The sequence below is a fragment of the Musca autumnalis genome, unplaced genomic scaffold, assembly GCF_047663935.1.
Source record: "Musca autumnalis isolate F117 unplaced genomic scaffold, ASM4766393v1 scaffold_5, whole genome shotgun sequence".
NCBI lineage: Eukaryota > Metazoa > Arthropoda > Insecta > Diptera > Muscidae > Musca > Musca autumnalis.
In genome coordinates this window covers 88,324,624-88,342,841 of record NW_027412088.1, presented here as the reverse complement: position 1 = coordinate 88,342,841, position 18,218 = coordinate 88,324,624, and the positions used below count along the sequence as shown (strand labels likewise).

The window sequence follows — 18,218 nt, the reverse complement described above, 5'->3', positions numbered from 1 at the left end:
AGGGAGGAGCAGATGAAATCAGCGACTCCCAGGAAGCCAACCTACTGGGGGACCAATGATTGAGATCATCCAGGTCAACCTCCATCGGAGCAAGATGTCAACACTACCCCTGATGGATAAAATAACTAAAGGTAATATACATATTGGTTTAATCCAAGAACCTTGGACCATAAAATACAAGGTTTCTGGACTGAACCATATAAATTATCAATTTTTTACGCAAATGCGGGATCCAGCCCGAGGACCTGCATTATATGCCACAAAAACTTATGCTTTCTTTTTTATCCAGAGTTGTCAACTTCGGATGTCACAGTACTGAAGTAGGGGAATTGGAACATATACCTAGCGTCACTATACCTGCTGTTCGACTCCCCGACATTACTACCTTCGTCGGAATTGCAGCAACTGGTGAGAAGTATCAAGCAAACAGGTAATGAAGTACTAGTAGGAAGCAATGCTAACTCACACCACATCACGTGGGCTAGTACTAACACTAACAAAAGGGGTAAAGCCCTTATAGACTACTTAAATACTAACTTAATGATTACACTTAACACAGGAAATACACCAACCTTTGTTAATAGAGTTACGGAGCAAGTACTAGATATAACGATATGTTCACAGAATCTAATAACCGAGGTACATGAGTGGTGTATCTTAGAGGAATACTCCTTTTCAGACCATAGGTATATTAGATTTTAAAAAACACAAGTTAACCGAGGCACTAGTAAAGTCATTCGAAGAAAGTTGTCCCCTTCGAGAAAGGAAATCCGCTTACGAAAAACCCTGGTTGACAGGGGAATTCAAAACAAGGGCAAGGAGGTCCGTAGACTTTATAATAAGACAAAACGTAAAAAAGCAGCTGCATTCGGAGACAACTACTAGGCAGAACTCAAGGAATACAACAAAATTACAAGGAACGCCAAACGAAACTCCTGGAAGCTATTTTGCGAACAGGTAGATAGCGTAAACGACGTTTCGAAAATTAAGAAGTTTCTATCCGAAACCCATACACAGACCGAGCAAATTGTCGCTGAAAATGGTAAAAAGGCTGGAAACAACAGAAGAAACTCTAGGCCTTCTGATGAAAACGCACTTCTCATCGAACACCACGGCTAGTACCGAGGCGTTGACTGAGTGTGGTTACTCATCGGAAAATGCACCAAAAATCGAAAGCTCAATGGTCAAACAAGCCATCTCGAGCTTTTCACCATACAAAGCAGTTGGACCAGACCAGATCTTCCCGGCCCTACCACAGAGGGAAGTGGACCTTATTGCGTCCAAACTGGTCAGGATCTTCAACGCTTGCCTAAAATTTGCTTATAGCCCGGTCGCCGGGCAAGAGTAGTTTTCATCCCTAAACCTGGCAAGGAAAGCTACGCAATACCAAAATCTTATCGCCCGATAAGTTTAACTTCATTTTTACTCAAGACGATGGAATGGACGGTCGAAACCATGTCGATATCGAAGGCGCTTTTAACAACGTCAGCACCGAGACGCTTTACTAGACGAGTTTCAGGTAGACAGGGAACTGGATAAACCACATGCTAAGGTATAGATGAATAAGCTGCTGGCTATATGACGTCAAAATAAGAGACAAAGTCGGACAAGGATCACCACAGGGAGGGATACTATCACCTCTTTTGTGGGTTACTACCATAAATAGTCTCTTAGGGACCTTAACCGAAGAAGGTTTTGACCCAGTCTGCAACGCAAACGACGTTATAATAATTCTAAGGAGAAAGAATCCGAACATACTTTGTGGAAGAGCAGAAACGGCTCCCAAAATTGCATGCAACTGGGCCAGACCGAGAGGTCAGAAAAACGGAACTATGTCTATTCACTAGGAAAACGAAAGTGGGAAATTTCGAGGAACCAGTTTTCCTAAATAAAACAATAAATATTTTTCGTACAATTAAATACATAGGAGTAATTCTGGATAGGAAACTGAAATGGAAAGACCATATTCAAGAAAGGGCCAACAAGGCCCAAAGATGTTGGTAAACTTGTAAAAGGGCAATAGCCTCAAAATGGGGCTTTAATCCTAGGATGACACACTGGCTATACAGAAGCGTAATTAGACCAATCCTAACTTACGTGTCTGTGGTATGGTAGACAGCTATGGACAAAAAATGCAATTTAAAGATATTGCAAAAGTCCAAAGAACGTGTTGCGTAAGCATTAGCGATGCAATGAGGATCACACCGACTAGGGCATTAGAAACAATTTTGTTTGTACACCCAGGTAAGGTATGAGGCAGCCATCGCAGCTACAAGGCTAAAGTCGATGAGTGAGTGGATCGGTAGAACCACCAAACACAGTATCAGACCATATATCTGAAACTAGTGAAGTAGCATGGTGTGAAGTTTTAATACCAGACAGAGACCTGTGGATCGATGGAGCTCAGGCACAGATTCCCTCCGTAAGCTGACACTCACACAAAGCTTACTACTGCAAACATCCTTACGGACAGCAAAGCAGCCATTAGGGCTATAACAACCAAGACCGTGAAATCTAGAACTGTCTTGGAATGTATGAAGTCTATAAACAACTACTTCCAACATGGCACGGTAAAAATTATATGGGTACCAGGGCATACAGGGATTAGGGGCAATGAAATAGCAAACTCCTTGGCAAAACAAGTCAGGGAGCAACCTACAGTAAGTCTAGATAACGCCAAGCCCTCAAAAGTGACGCGTCTATATCTAGAGGCATGGGCACAAAATGCACATACATATATCCCTCTGGAGTAGTGAAAAGAAGGGAAGAAACTCAAAAACCCAGAACCCAGACGAGGACAAACTACTTTTACTAAGTAAAAAAGACATCAGAAGACTGACGGGCATCCTTACAGACTCCTGCACAAAATAGGTTGTGCAGAAAGCAGTGAATGTAGAGCATGCGGAGAGGACGACGAATCGTTGGAACACTACCTCTGTCACCGCCAGGCCTTCACAACTCAGCTACTAGGGAGCGACATAATACAAGGACTCGACCAAATTAGGACAATCGAGTTTAAAAATTTAAGAGAATCAACAATAATCAGGAATTTAGCAAATAAATTCTTATAATCTTATATTCAATCTCATCCTGACCCCAAATTAGAGCGCACAACAGGCCTCCGTATGGCTTAAGTGTATGTCCACACGGTTATGTGGTGATCTTGCATCACCCCTCTTTCCAACCTAAACTGAGAGGTTTTGTAATGAGTAGTTTTGCTGGGTTGTAATCGGTTATCCGGCTCATGAGGCTCCCAAATTTTGATGGGACACTTTGAAAGATCCCTCATTACTTGGTCACACCACCGGAGTCTTATCTTCCAGGATTGCTTCCATAGGACATACAAATGGGTTCGTAGTTGTTGTTTTTGTAAGAGCATGTAATACTTATTCCGGCTCTGGCTCTATCACCAGGTCTAGGAATGATTTGCAACCACAAATGATTGAATGATTGCAACCACAAAGCTACTGGAGTTAGTCGAGTAGGTTTGGCAGGGCAGTTGAAAAGATGAAGTGAGTCGTGCGAGCCCGCACCACAAGCTGGGCAGACGTTTTGCACGGTGTTATCCATGGAACTTAGACCGCTCCACCCCCAACGTAGTTGAACAAAATCTGCACTGGTTTGTTGTTGTAACAATGTTTTTAATATATGTTTGTATATTCGTTCTTCTGCTTAATCTGGGTCTGGGTCAATCTCCAGTTCCAGGAATGCGGCTGCTTCGATGGGATGCAACCACAGATCCACTGGAGTAAGTTGAGTAGGTTTGGCGGGGCACTTGAAAAGGTGCCGTGTGTTGTGCGGACCTGTGCTGCATGCTGAGTAGATATTTAGCACAGCGTCGTCGGAGTTTAGACGGCTGCACCATCCTGAGCGTAGTTTAGGCAAAACTACTCTGGTTTGTAGTGGCATCTGACGCTCCTCAGCTGCGATAGATGGAGGATGTTAGTTGTTGCTTATGACATCTGCAACTTAGTCCGTATAAATGCTATTCAAACCCGATTGATATGCTTGTTGATATAGGGGTTCTCTCTTGTAACGCTGGACATCTTCTAGATCATGAATGGGCGGGGTCTATCCACCATATGCTGATTGGGATGGCTCTCACGGTAGCACCAGAGCGGGTACTGCAACGAACGCATGTGATTGTGTTGCTGCTCTGGAAGAATCTTTGCCTCCTCATGTATATGGTCCACTGGAGTCATGGGGAGGCACCCTGTTGCTGTTCTCAGGGCCGCATTCTTACAACTTTGAATACTGTTCCATCACGTTGGCCTTATGTTCGCGGAGATAGCATACCACAGACCGGCCTATTGCGTTATATGTGATCAACATGATCTCTTTATCTGCACCACTAATGCTGCCGGTTAGTTACTTGAGGACCTTGTTTCTACACCTCAGCTTGTCGCAGATAGCTGTGGCAAGCGGTGATGACGTGAACATGCTGTCTTGTTCCTGAATTCGTCGTACGACAGGCGTACACAGATGTAATTTATTATCTAACGTTTTAAACATGGTCAGAGGGTAGTCTGTTTAATGAGCTCTGTGTGGAGTGCTTGACAGTTTCGAAGTCTTTTGATAAGTCGAGCGCCACCATCACTGTCCTATCGTTATTGTTGAGTCCTTGAGTTACTACGTGAGGAGATTGCGTGCAGCGGTGATATAGTGCTGTGCTACTTACGAAACCCATGCTGATGAATGGCAACTGATAGCCTCAAGAGCCTTTGCTACGGGCGACAGAAGCGGAATCAGTCTGTACGATTCATTCGGACACTATGTGCCGGCTAGCTCAACCCAACACATCCAGCTGTTTCAGCTTTACTATGGAAATACGCTCAGGACTTAACGCCCTGACATTTGCAACACCATCCTTCGTGAATTGTGGCGGTTTCTCCTAGGAAAAATAGATCTAATGCGACGTAGGTCTGTTCTCTTCGCCCTGTCACAATTGTTGATTAAAATAACTTAAGGATATCTTCAGATTAGTCACCGTATCGTCGTCAAACGTGACTGAGGCCCGTTTCCCACAATTGACTAATTTCAACTTTAATGCAGTAACTCTTCAGATGATTAACCACTCCTTTCGCTTATGCTCACCGACCAATCTACTAACTTTCAGTGCCAGCTCCTAACTCTGGGGCCACTAAGGTTGCCTCGACGAATTTCATCGCGCTCATTTGGTAGTCCCGCCACCTCTGCTGGAAAATCTGGGCTTGCTTCGGGAATTCGACCAGCATGTATATGGAGAGCGACTGCAGCTTTGATGACGTCCCTGAACATCCTTTCTGCAATCCAAACATCAGAAGGATAGGGTTAAACTAAAACTAAAACCCGATAGTTATGTCTGGCGAACAATGACACTCTCCTTTAATTCTGATTGACCATACAAAGCATAGAGCTATCAATCTGCTCAGCTTATACCTCAAATGTCACAACACATGATTAAAGTCTCCTAAGATCAGTTGGTTATGACCTTCCAGCAGCGGAAGGTTGGGCCTAAAACCTGATGTACAGATATTAATCGTCGGAAAATATACGTTAAGCAATCCTACCTCGGCAGTTCCACTCCTGACTGCTACCCCCGTAGAGTTAAACAGGGAGGTGGGTGGATATCTCAGCAACTGTTTAACCTCTACCTTTGCACCCCCTCCAAACGGCATTGAGATCGTTATGAAGCGCCAGTGTGGCGCGAACACAAGTGCAAAGCGATGGAACAGTATTTAAATCTGTCTGAAAGCCGTCCTGAGAACTTCAACACGGTGCCTCCCCATGTCATCAGTCATTAGGAAACTAAGAATATTCTAATACGGCAACACAATAGCATGCTCTTGTTGTGGTACTTGCTCGGGTGTTGCCGTGAGAGTCATCCAACCACCGAATGATGAATAGGACTCCCCCATCCATGCATGTCAAAAGGGATATTTATCATCTAAAGAAGAGATGAACACAGAGATACTACTCGTATTACTGTATGTGTTCGTGTATGATGAGACTTAATTTAAATTAAAGGGCGATATAAGAAAGAGAGCCTCTAAATCAGCAAACCTATCAGCAGCTTTGGATAACAATCGCACAGTTGCAGTCGTAGATGCCATAAACAACTATCGCGTGAATGCCGTCATTTGTCCTATCTATCGCTACTGAAAAAGGTCTGGAGCCACGACAATCAAAAGTAGTTTTGGTTGAACTACGCTTGGAATGGTGCAGCCGTCTAAATTCCTATAGGGCAAGGATCGATGACACCGTGCAAAACATCTGTCCAGCATATGACACAGGCTCGCACGACACTCTGCACCTTTTCAACTGCCCTGCCAAGCATACTCAATTAACTCCAGAAACTTTGTGGCTACAACCCATCGAAGCAGCCACATTCCTAGAACTGGAGATAAACCAGAGCCAGATTAAGCAGAAAAACGAACTTACAAGCATATAATAAAAATACTGTTACAACAACAACCCCATGGAAATGGTAACCGAATTCCGACCACTATATATTTCAAGATTCTTGGGGTAACATTCAACAGTAAGCTTAGATGTAGGAACAATGTCCTAAAGAACTTGGGGTGCAGACAAGGAGGCCTTGCACAGTGGTCCCGCTTGTATGGAAAAGAGTGCCAAAAATAGTTCTAATCAAGCTACCGCCTCCAAATTTTAAACGTAAGTTTATAACAAGCCAAAAAGATAGAAAACCAGTTTTAGTGGGTGTAGGTCCATATTTGGGTATAGCTCCCATAGAAAGGTACCGCCCGATTAGTGGTATTTTGAGGATTTTGGCCAAATTAACCAACCGATTTGGATGTTATTTTGCATTTTGAGTTCTGAGTGAATAAACTACCTCATTGCAAAAAATATTCAATATAGGTCCAAGTTTAGGTATAGCCACCATATAAATGTGCTCACATATTTTCGATATTTTGAAAATTTTAGCGAAATTTTCCAACTGATTTGTCTGTAATTTGGCATTTTGCGTTCTGAGTGAACCAAATACCTCGATGCAAAAAATTGTCAATATCAGTCTACGTTTAGGTATAGCCCCCATATAAACGTACCTCCCGATTTGCGAAATTTTGACGATTTTACCCACATTTTCCAACCGATTTGGCTGTAATTTGGCATTTTGAGTTCTGAGTGAGCAAAATACCTCCTTGCCAAAAATGTTCAGTATAGGTCCAAGTTTAGGCATAGCTCCCATATAAACGTACTTCCCGATATTCGGAATTTTGACGATTTTACGGGCGTGGTGTAAGAGGAATAACTTAGCGGGTGGCAGATGGGGGCAGCTGGACTTTTTTTAATCGTAGAATAGAGACTTCCACTTTCATTTTAAAAAAAAATTTCGAGACTCACAAATGCTCACAACATTAGTAAAACTCAACATAAATTAATAGTAATTATATTAAAAGTAGCAGAAAAAGTCATTCATTAACTGCCTGTTCATGTATGTCGCACGGAAACCTGTACGAAAGGAAAGCAGGCACTCACTTCCGTCTAAAAATGCGTTCATGTATTTCGCAAACTTTCGTACGACTGTCGTTACGTATCCTATGCGAAATACTACTAATTTGAATGTACATTTGTACAACTATGTTCCATAAATGAGAGCCAAATGAGAAATGAAAACAAAATCCACATATACATATAAACATTGGAATATGTGTGATTTGTTTTTTTGAGAAAATAAAATGTGTCGGTATTTTGAATTATTTTATTTGATTGATTTCTTCAAAATAATGAATGAAACAGCCTTAAAAACATGTCTACAAAATTTTTATTTTGTTTCAAGAATGTGTTGCATAAGTTTGTTTTAAGATTTTCGGTGTTATTCGCGAGTTTACGTTCTACTCGGCAGCTACAAGGCAAGTGAGTGATTTTGACATTCTCTTTCTATAAGAGACAGTCCTTTCGAAATACATAAACCCAAATTTAATGGAAAAGTGTACGTTTACGTGTTATTTCGTATGCCTTGTCGGTCGCATAGATTTTCGTTTTGAAGGAGTTTACATGAACAGAAAATGATTTTTTTCCACTTTCGAAGCGCAAAAATCCTTTCGGTCGACATACATGAACAGGCTGTTAATGAAGTTAGACAACGAATTATGAATTTGTTTTTTCGTAACAACATTACCAATAACATCACCTATAAGTTTCATTTTGATAATTGCACATTTACCTCTCCATTTTTTTTATAATTTTACTCATAACATACGAATGCTTTTCAGATGTATTTTTCGTTTTTAAGGCCTCACATACAAATCACAACTTCTTCGACTTAACTTGGCGTATAACCGCTGTAAATTTACAAAAATAAGGCTGAATGTTAAAAATTTGATATGTTTAGAGAATATTTATTTCAATCGCAATAAAATTTGTCGCCATCAGTTTTTCGATTTTTGTCCACGGGCGGAACCACTGTGCCTTGTTGACCACATACATATGACACGATAGGTCGGCCCAATATAAGTGCTCTCGTTGTAGCACTTGCTCGGGTGTTACCATGAAAGTCACCTCAATCACCGAAGAGTAGTTTTGGGTAGTTTTGACTGAACTACGATGGAATGGTGCAGCCCGTAATTTCTTTGCCCTGCCCAACCAATTTCTAACTCCAATAGCTTTGTGGTTACAACCCATCGAAGCAGCTACATTCCTAGACCTGAAGATAATGACAGAACATGATTATGCAAGAAAACGAACATACACACATATCATATGTTGTTGCAACAACAACGATATTCCGCATTGGGAAAGAAAAAAAAAACAAAGAGAGAGGAATTGAAATCTTTTCTTAGTTCAGCTTAAAGGACAAATGTTCTGCAGATGACAGAAGTAACTAATTAAATTTTAATCTATTATAAAAGGCCTGTCTGTCTTTTCTACAAGGTCCTGTTGTTGTTTGAAAGGAAAACTTATTGTCTTCTATAAAAAAAACAAGCAAAAATCCTATACAAATTAAAGGAATACATAAGCTTCTCCTTTCATTCCAGTCACTTAAAGTGTCTCATTATCATTGAGACTTTTCCCACTACAAAACTCTAATTAAATTAAATGAATGGCCAATTAATGAATCAAAAATTAATTACAGTCGGGTTATAAAAACATAAAATGCCACCACCTACGTTGCTACTAAGAGAAGAGCTGCTCTTAAGAAGAACAATTAATTAAGCTTTGAAATGTAAAAATTTTATTACAACATTTTTACAGTAATAAACAAAACGAGTTGAATCATCGGGAGGGTGTACATAGACTATTTTATACCTTACACAATTAAAATTCCAAATGGAATGAAACGTTGGGTTTAAAATCAACCGCCGTTACTTTATTGTAATAGCAATAGAGAGAAAAGAAAATAAGAGGGAAAAGTGGGTGGAACACGAAGTGTTTTCTTTAAACATTTGGACAGAGAAGGTTTCATGGGTGAACAAGGATTCAAAACAAATATATTTATTAATTTTAATAAGTGAAATAAATTTTGAATAAAGAACAAAATACTTGGTTCACTCAATTTATACTCGTACTCCAATACACTTTCAGACAAAATTCAATTACACTTTCAAGCTAATTTAAATTTTGTTATTATTAAATAAAATATTTGTATTACTTGCATTTAACATCGTATCCATCCTTGTTATTGATCCCCCACCATGACCAGCACATACAAAAAGTACATACATACATACATACCTACATACATATATTCATACACAAACATTCATACATACCTTGCTTGAACTTTCCTCAACGTAATATTATGAGGTCTCAGAAATTCCTTATTAATGACATCCAATGCCAAATCAACTGCCGGACCGCAACGTTCCAAGTCAAAAGGTGAATCTGTTATAAATCAAAAAAGAAAAGGATAACAAGACAAAACAGTAACAACAACAAGGACGAGTTAATATTCTTAAGAAGAAATAAAAGATGGCTAATAATACGAAGAAAGTGTTTGTTTGTTTATTTATTTACGGTTAAGGATACTTGCGGGTTAAGCTTGGTGTTAAATTACATTTTGTGTGCGTGTGTGTTTATTTTATAAATAAACATAACAATACTAGAACTCTTTTTAAGAGGTCAACCTGAAAAAGGGAAAATTTTTCCCAGTTACACCGTAAAAATTAAATTGCTTTTATTTTCTTGTTTTGTTTTATTTTTCATATAAAGAAATATCAACAAATTCAAGGCTTTCTCTTTTCATACTAACCATGAAACCCACGAGTCTTGCTTAGGTAACCCGTTACAAACATTTTAGGACAATACATTTTAGGACAATTGAATACCCACTTTGATCTTATTGGTCTCTTGGTAATTCCATCGAAGTATTGGCCTTCCAACTTTGCGTAAACCCCAACGTTTTTTCATATGGACAAATTTATCTATTCTCATGACATGACCTAGCCAATGTAATCGTTGTAACTCGTTACAACGTTAACTGTGGCTATGTCATTACAAAGCTAGTACAACCAGCGGCATATGAATGTACAAAAAACAACAACAGGAGTAGTGGACATACAAATATTATGAACAGATCCCTAATTTTAAAAACAATTGAAATAGGGACCATGAAAAACCGTTTTTCAAAAAAATTCAAATAGATCCGTGACGAGTCCTCAAACTGCACTTTTCCCAAATTTTGTGTAGGAGGTACCCGAAGCACGGGGCCGATATAGTCCATATTTCAAGCCGATATATGGCTGGAAGAAATAATACGATGTGCAAAGTTTGGACCAATCAGAAACTACCTGCGAGAAATATCTTGCGCATTTGCCATTTTAGTTGGTGTCCTCAGGGTTTCTTAGACCTTTTAGGCCATTATCTCAACAAGTATGGACTTGCCGCCAAAAAAAAATGTTTCTGGAAGAAAATTGTATCATTAAAATAGAGACCGTGGAAAACGAATTTTGCAAAAAATTCAAATATATCCGTGACGAGTCCTCAAACTGCACTTTTCCCAAATTTTGTGTAGGAGGTACAGGAAGCACAGGACCGATATAGTCCATATTCCAAGCTGATATATGACCGGCAGAAATAATACGATGTGCAAAGTTTAAAATCAGAAACTCCCTGCGAGAGTTATCTTGCGGATTTGCTATTTTAGTTGGTGCCCTCAGGGTTTCTTCGAGCTTTTAGGCCACAATCTCAGGAAGTATGGACTTGACCTCGAAAAAAAATTGTACTGCCGTAAAGGGGCCGCAAGGAAAACCTGCTGAAAACATTTTCAAGACGATCCGAGAGAAGCTCTTAAACTTCACTTATTCCGAATTTTGTGTGGGAGGTCCGAGTGGTCCGATATAGTCCATATTCAATATTTTTGGTCTTATCAAAGTGTATATAACCTCGTTAGCCTAAAGGCTGAGGGTGTAAAGAAGCAGTCGACTTTGCCCACGTTACTTACCTCAGCCTATGACCATGGGCGTAGTCAGGAATAGCTAGGGAGAGCCAGCTGCCCACCCCCAGATCCTAAAATACAGTTCATTTGTATGTAAAAAATTATAAATATTACGAAAGAACAAACAAACAAACGACCAAAACCAAATTGTTACCGCGGTCAGGGCGGCTAACACGACAAAGATCATTTAAGACCTTAAGTCCAATGGACGTTATGTCCAGTCGCATCTCTTAAAGTATTGGCTTCTCCTAGCAACAAATATAATGTTGTTGCCATAATCACAGTGACTATCCGCTATAAAAATTTCAACACGATCTGAGAAAAGAGTTAGTTACCGTTCGCCAGACATAACCATCGACTTCTTGTGTCATACCTTCTACCTATAATTGTCTCCAACTGCAGTATGACCGATTTCATCACCCCTGAACGCCGCACTTTCATCTATCCTGGGAATGCTAATTGGCGTAGTTACAGATAGTTCACTAATCGCCGCTTCAGACATCTGTCCAACCCGTCTGATGTTTGGATAGCAGAAAAGATTTTCTGAAACATCATCGCTGCTGCAGCCGCTCATATATAAGTACCTGTTGGTTGAATATCCGAAGTGAGACCAAATTTCCAGCAGACGCGAATGATTAGCAAATAATCTGCTTACCACGTTGTGCCAACCCCAGAGTCAGGGAGCTGAAACTGAATGTTAACAGGTTGGTAGGTGAGCATATGCGGAAGAAATCCCTAAATGATCTGAAGATTTGTAACATTGGAACCGGAATACGTGAATTGTGGGCAACGCTTAAGTCACTTTCGAATCCTGAAAAGAAGTAAAATAGGACCTCAGACACATTTGGCGACGTTACGCTGACTTATCCAAAGAGGTGTGCAAGTTATTTTAATCGGCAGTTTGTCGAGAACCCTGGGAGTGACAAGGCGAAGAGAAGAGTGCTACGTCGCATTAGATCTCTTCCTGCCGAGGATGAACCACCACAATTAATAATAGATGACTGGTGAGTGTCATCAGGAACGTTAAAGAATCCAAAGCGAAACAGCGTTTCGTTGTAAGGAGGCAAGGATGCCATCAAAGGTGAATCGTGCAAACCGATTTCGCTTTTGTCGCCCATATCAAAGAATCTCGAGGCCAATCATGAGTATGGGTTCCGCAAGCAGTACAGCTCGACAACTGTGCTGCACGCCATCTCCACACATATTAGTCGAGAACTCAACCAGAAAAAGTCGTGTGATAGAACAGTAATGATAGCGCTCTACTTATCAAAAGTCTTTGACACTGTCAAGCACTCCACGCTGTTTGAGGACATCGAGTAGACTATCCTCCGGCCAAGTTTGAAACGTTTGATAATCAGTTATATGTGTGGACGCCAGTCGTACGTGGAATTGTGGAGCAAGAAGTCCAAGCCCCTTAGAGTGAAACAGGGAGTTTACCATACGGCATTGATATCGTAATGTATGCAGATTATTGTATGATATTGTCATCAGGTACCTTCCCTGATGTTATTTGTGAAAGGCTGTACTCCTATTTGATTGATTTTACCACATTCTTCCTCACGAGGAATATACAAATATCCGACACAAAATCTGCGGCTATTGTGTTCACCACATGGAAGTGCAGAAGTGAGCACTGAGTTGAAAGTCGTGATCAATGGTAGCAGAATTCCGACCACCAACTACCCCAAGATTATAGGGGTCACATAGCTATCAGGGGTCACAAAGCTGTCTGCGACAAGCTGAGAACGAACATTCTTCTGTGCCCCCTTTCGACTCTATCATGGTGTATCGTGCTTACAGGGTCATTAAATGTATGGACGAGTTCTCAAAGGAATTTCTGGAAAAATATATAGATAATCTCAGCGATGTTTGGGACAACATAGACTAAGGCTGATCCCAGCCCAGAAAATCTCAATGAGATCTCGTAGGAGAGTTTTGCTGCATATTATAGAATTCGACGGCCTAAAGTTGCTGAAATGTGGACGAGTAGTCCGTTAGCACCACTGAACAACGCAACAACTACCGCGGGAATTTATTTCTCTCGATAGCAGAGGCAGGAGTTCTTTGGAAGGCCAAAGTTAAAATCCTGCGGTAATATTGGCCCGAATGGAGAAGACGACGTCGATGAAGTCGACGTTGCCAGAAAGCTGTTAAACAACATTTAGCTAAAGGGGCCACCCACATCATCGCCCCACAGAAATTATCCTCAATGACGTACGAATCAATCTGAATTACTCTACAGTCGCTTCAGATAACCTACGGATCCTTCTGGTCGATAAGGATCTAGACATACATAGGTATTATGCAATAACCCTATGCTTACGATAACGAAGTAAAGGGTCTGGATAACAGAGGCCACCAAAACATATACATGAAGGTTAACAATATGCCTAGATCGTGTCTACGCCTTCATATAGCTCCCATAGAACGTACCTCCCGATTTTCGGTGTTTAGAAGATTGTGGCCTCAGTATTCCTCAGAAATGGCTGAAATTTGGTACTTAGTCTTCGTTGGGGGTATACGACTTCCCACCAGAAACTTGTCGGTACAGGTTCACGCCTTAGTAAAGCCCCCATAGAACTGTACCTCCCTTTTGCCGGAATTTTGAAGGTTGTGGCCACAATAATCCACTGAAATGGCTGAAATTTGGTAGTTGGTATTCAATTGGTGTACTAAACGTTCCATATGACATTTATCGGTATAGGTGCACGCCTTAATATAGCTCCTATAGAACGGTACCTACCTTTTTTCCGGAATTTTGAAGGTGTTGGCCTCAATATTCCACCGAAATGGATGAAATTTGATAATTAGTCTTCGTAGGGGGTATAAAACTTTCCCCATAAACTTGTCGGTGCAGGTCCACGCCTTAGTATAGTCCCAATAGAACGAAACCTCCCTTTTTCCGGAATTTTGAAGGTTATGGTCATAATAATCCACCGAAATGGCTGAAATTTGGTAGTCTGGTCTTCATTTGGTAAACGTTCCATATGAAATTCGTTGGTATAGGTCCACGTTTCGATAAAGCCCCCATAGAACTGCACCTCCCGATTTTCGGTATTTTGAAGGTTTTAGCCTCATTATCACACCGAAATGCCTGAAATTTGGTATTTAGTCTTCGTTGGCGGTATACAACTTTCTCCCAGAAATTTGTCGGAATAGGTCCACACCTTCGTATAGCCCCCCTAGAACAGTACCTCCCGACTTTCGGTATTTTGAAGGTTGTGACCACAGCAAACCACCGAAATGGCGAAAATTTGGTAATTAGTCTTTGTTGGAGGTAAACGCCTTTCTGACTGAAATTCGTCGGTATAGCTCCACGTTTCGATAAAGCCCCCATAGAACTGCACCTCCCGATTTTCGTAATTCTGAAGGTTGTGACGTCAATATCTCATCGAAAACTGAAGTTTATTATTTAGTCTTCCATGGGGTTATAAAATATTCAAGAAGAGAATTATCAGTATAGGTCCGCGGATTCCTATATTCCCCATAGAAGCGTACCTCTTGATTTTCCGTATTATTAAGGTTTTACCAAAATATCGGAAATTTGGTTTTTAGTCTTCTTTGAGTCTAAAAACTTTGCGCCAGAAATTTGTAGGTATCGATCGACGTTTTGATACAGCCCCCATGGAACGGTATCTCCCGAATTTCAGTATTTTAAAGGTTAGCCACATTGTTTTACCGAACTTGCTGAAATTTGGTATTTACTCTTCTTAATAAATGAAACGAAACTAATTGTTCCATTTTACTTCAGTAAAGACAAGTTCGTAATATTTTGTCCGATTGTATATCGTGAAATTGCTGAAAGACTTAGATAAAGTTCCAATATGGACTCAATCGGACCACTCCTTCGGGCACCTCCCACACAAAATTTCGGGGAAGTTCAGTTTAGGACCTGCTCTCGAATCGCTTTGGTTTTTATTGTAACAACTTGTATTCACTGTCTCATATACGTAGGTACAAGTTTCATAAGGGGCAAGTCCATACATCCTGAGAAAATGGCACGACAGCTGTAAAAACCCGGTATGCCACGTTGTCTAGTGGATGGAGCGCACGATAACTCTCGAACGGATTTGCCGATTCGGACCAAAATTAGGCCTTCGTAATATTTTGTTCAAACGTTCGAAGATAAGCTATATCGGTCAACTCCTTCAGGTACCTTTTACTTTACACATCCTAATATATCTTCCAGATATAGATTAGCTTCGGTACTTCCGCCACAATATAAGTTCACTTTAAGACCTGCTCACTTTAAGCTTTGCCCGAAATGTATAAAAAATCCCTATGGCACCTTATGAAGTGACTGGAGAGCATGATAACTCGCGAACTGATCAACCGATTTGGTCTAAAATTTGGCTTTCGTCATATTTTGGCCAAACTTAGTTTCAGTTCGAAGGTGGGCAATACCGGTTCACAACTTCCGGTACTTCTCCCCAATATTTAAAAATGTCACTAACTCTCTTGAACGGGGCAACCAATTTGGTCCAAACTTTGGATCTCCTAATATTTCGTCCAAATTTAGTTTTACTTCTAAAATGGCCCATATCGATCCTCTCCTTAGGGCACCTCCCCCACAAAAGTTCACTTAGGCACAAACTAAGTGCAGTTTAGGGTCCGTTCGAAGATCCTTTGGAAATGTATACCGATGCTGTTCGTTGCGGTTCTGTTTACAGCGATCTCCTAATATTTCGTCCCAATTTAGTTTAACTTCTAAAATGGTCTATATCGATCCTCTCCTTAGGGCACCTCCCCCACAAAATTTCACTCAGGCACAAACTAAGTGCAGTATAGGGTCCGTTCGAAGATCCGTTGGAAATGGACACCGTTGCGGTACTGTTTACAGCGATATTATGTTTTCCGTGGACAAGTCCATGCTTCCTGGCATACTGGTCCAAAAGTTATACGATGACCCACTGAAACGACTAGTGGGAGCGATATCTATCGGAAATATATGACTCCCAAAATAAGATCCACTTCCTTCATTGACTATGTCGGTCCATTCCACAACACTTTTGAACTTTAATCCTAATCCACATTTTTATCGACAACTTCAAATGTCCAAAAAGTGCCACAAAATTCGGAAAAGACCCAAAATGCATTTGATCTATCCGTAGATGAAAGTTTCAATTCACATAGGCTGAGGGTATATCTCTGTCGGCAAAGCCGACTGATACTTTTTTACTTGTTAGATATTATTAAGGTATATTTACCTTCGTTACCCTAAAGGCTAAGGGTATACAACTCTGACTATGAAGCGTGACTTACAATCAATTCAGTAGCAGCAATGTTCGCTCTTGTGATTACTCTTTTTAAATAAAGCCCATCTTCTGATTATGTTTAAAAGCATTGTCAAAGAATCTTCCGTTACCTACAAATTTGCAGCAGAAGCTAGTACAAAATACCATCTCTAAAAATCCAGGGAACGATCAGAAGTTATTACTACTAAATCAATTAGCGGCTACATATACACTCCCGTTCACTTTAATAGCTCTTTTTCCCTTCTGAGACTTTTCGCGGTTATTTTTTTTTTTTCGAGTTATTCAGGAAATTTTTGTCAACGTTACGCCCTTTTACATATTAAACTTATTAAAGTTAAATCAATCAGATTACCCTAATAACATAATTAACAGTGTATTGTCTTGTAAGAAGCCATATCTACTACATTATTATCAATTACCATCTAACAACGTCCTTATACTCACCCAAATGCGATGCCATCAATACGCCAACATTGTAAACACGATTACCCATTTCATCATATTCAATAGGAGCTTCACGTTTACGTCGTAACTTCACCTCATCTATAGCTACAGCGCTAACAACATTATTGTCTCTTCCACTTAATGGTCCTGCACCCGAACCACTCGCACCATTACCACTGCCTGCACCACTACCCGGCTCATCATAATACAGTGACGATGAGGCAAATGTGTATTCATTTGAACTCGGCAAACTACCACCGGTAGCATAGGCATGTAATTCTTCAGGTAAATTTTTTAACAAACCAATTTCAACATTTTGGCTGGTGCTAACACCACCACCACATCCAATTCCATCTCCACCACCCCCATCATCGTCTGAAATTTCTATTTGCCAATAACCGGGATCTTCATTCATAATTTTTTTCGTTTCATAGACAATGGCCAAAGTGGTGATGATTAGGACGAGACAGCAGCCACAGGCGAGTATTATATTGGCGGTATTACTTTTGATTCTCCGGGAGGAGGCTGTGATGTTATAGTTACTGTTTTTTCTGGCCTTGATTTTGTAACGCATTGTCCTTTTTTCTCTCGTCAGTGTTATCGTCGTTGTTGTTATTGTTGCTGTTCTTTTAATTGTTGTTAATTGTGTGTCTAGAATGGGCACGTGCTTGGTGACCGAAAAAAACCGAACAAGTTCTTGTGTTGTTGCTTGTAGATTATTGTTGTTGTTCTTCTTCTTATTAATTATTTTTCAACTTTTATATGGCCCATTTGTGCAGTGCAATTTCATTATCATTCATAATTTTGTTTTAATTATTTTAAACCAGAAGAAACCTTTGGAAAAACAATGAAAAGAAGACGAAGAAGTGATTATAAAGTAAATTTTCTTAAAATTCATTCCATATTGAAATTATTAAATATTTAAAATGTTTGTGTCCAACATCGGTGGGGTAGAGAAATTTAAGAACAACTAGAAGACACTAAATGGATTACTATGTGTTGAACATTTTTTAAAAAGAACTGATTACAGATTGATCGAAACGGATTTTCCGGGGGAAAACACCAATTCTTTATCGTCATATTGAAACTAACATAACCACAAAAATACAAGGTCAAAATATTGGAAGGAGTGGGCGTGGCGT

At 40.2% G+C, this 18,218-nt stretch overlaps 1 protein-coding gene across 2 annotated transcripts in view; it reads right to left on the bottom strand.

The window, feature by feature from the left end:
* The window catches only part of LOC141404747 (atrial natriuretic peptide receptor 1), a 50,882-nt gene extending 32,972 nt beyond the window's left edge, over nucleotides 1-17,910 (bottom strand). For both annotated transcript variants that reach the window (XM_073988452.1, XM_073988451.1), the window contains exons 1-2: nucleotides 17,077-17,910; nucleotides 9,714-9,825 (exon numbers count right to left, since the gene is read on the bottom strand). In XM_073988452.1, coding sequence (XP_073844553.1) covers nucleotides 9,714-9,825; nucleotides 17,077-17,650 — 686 coding nt within the window. In that variant the 5' untranslated portion in view covers nucleotides 17,651-17,910. The remainder of the gene's footprint in view (nucleotides 1-9,713; nucleotides 9,826-17,076) is intronic.
* Between the last annotated feature and the right edge of the window lie 308 nt (nucleotides 17,911-18,218).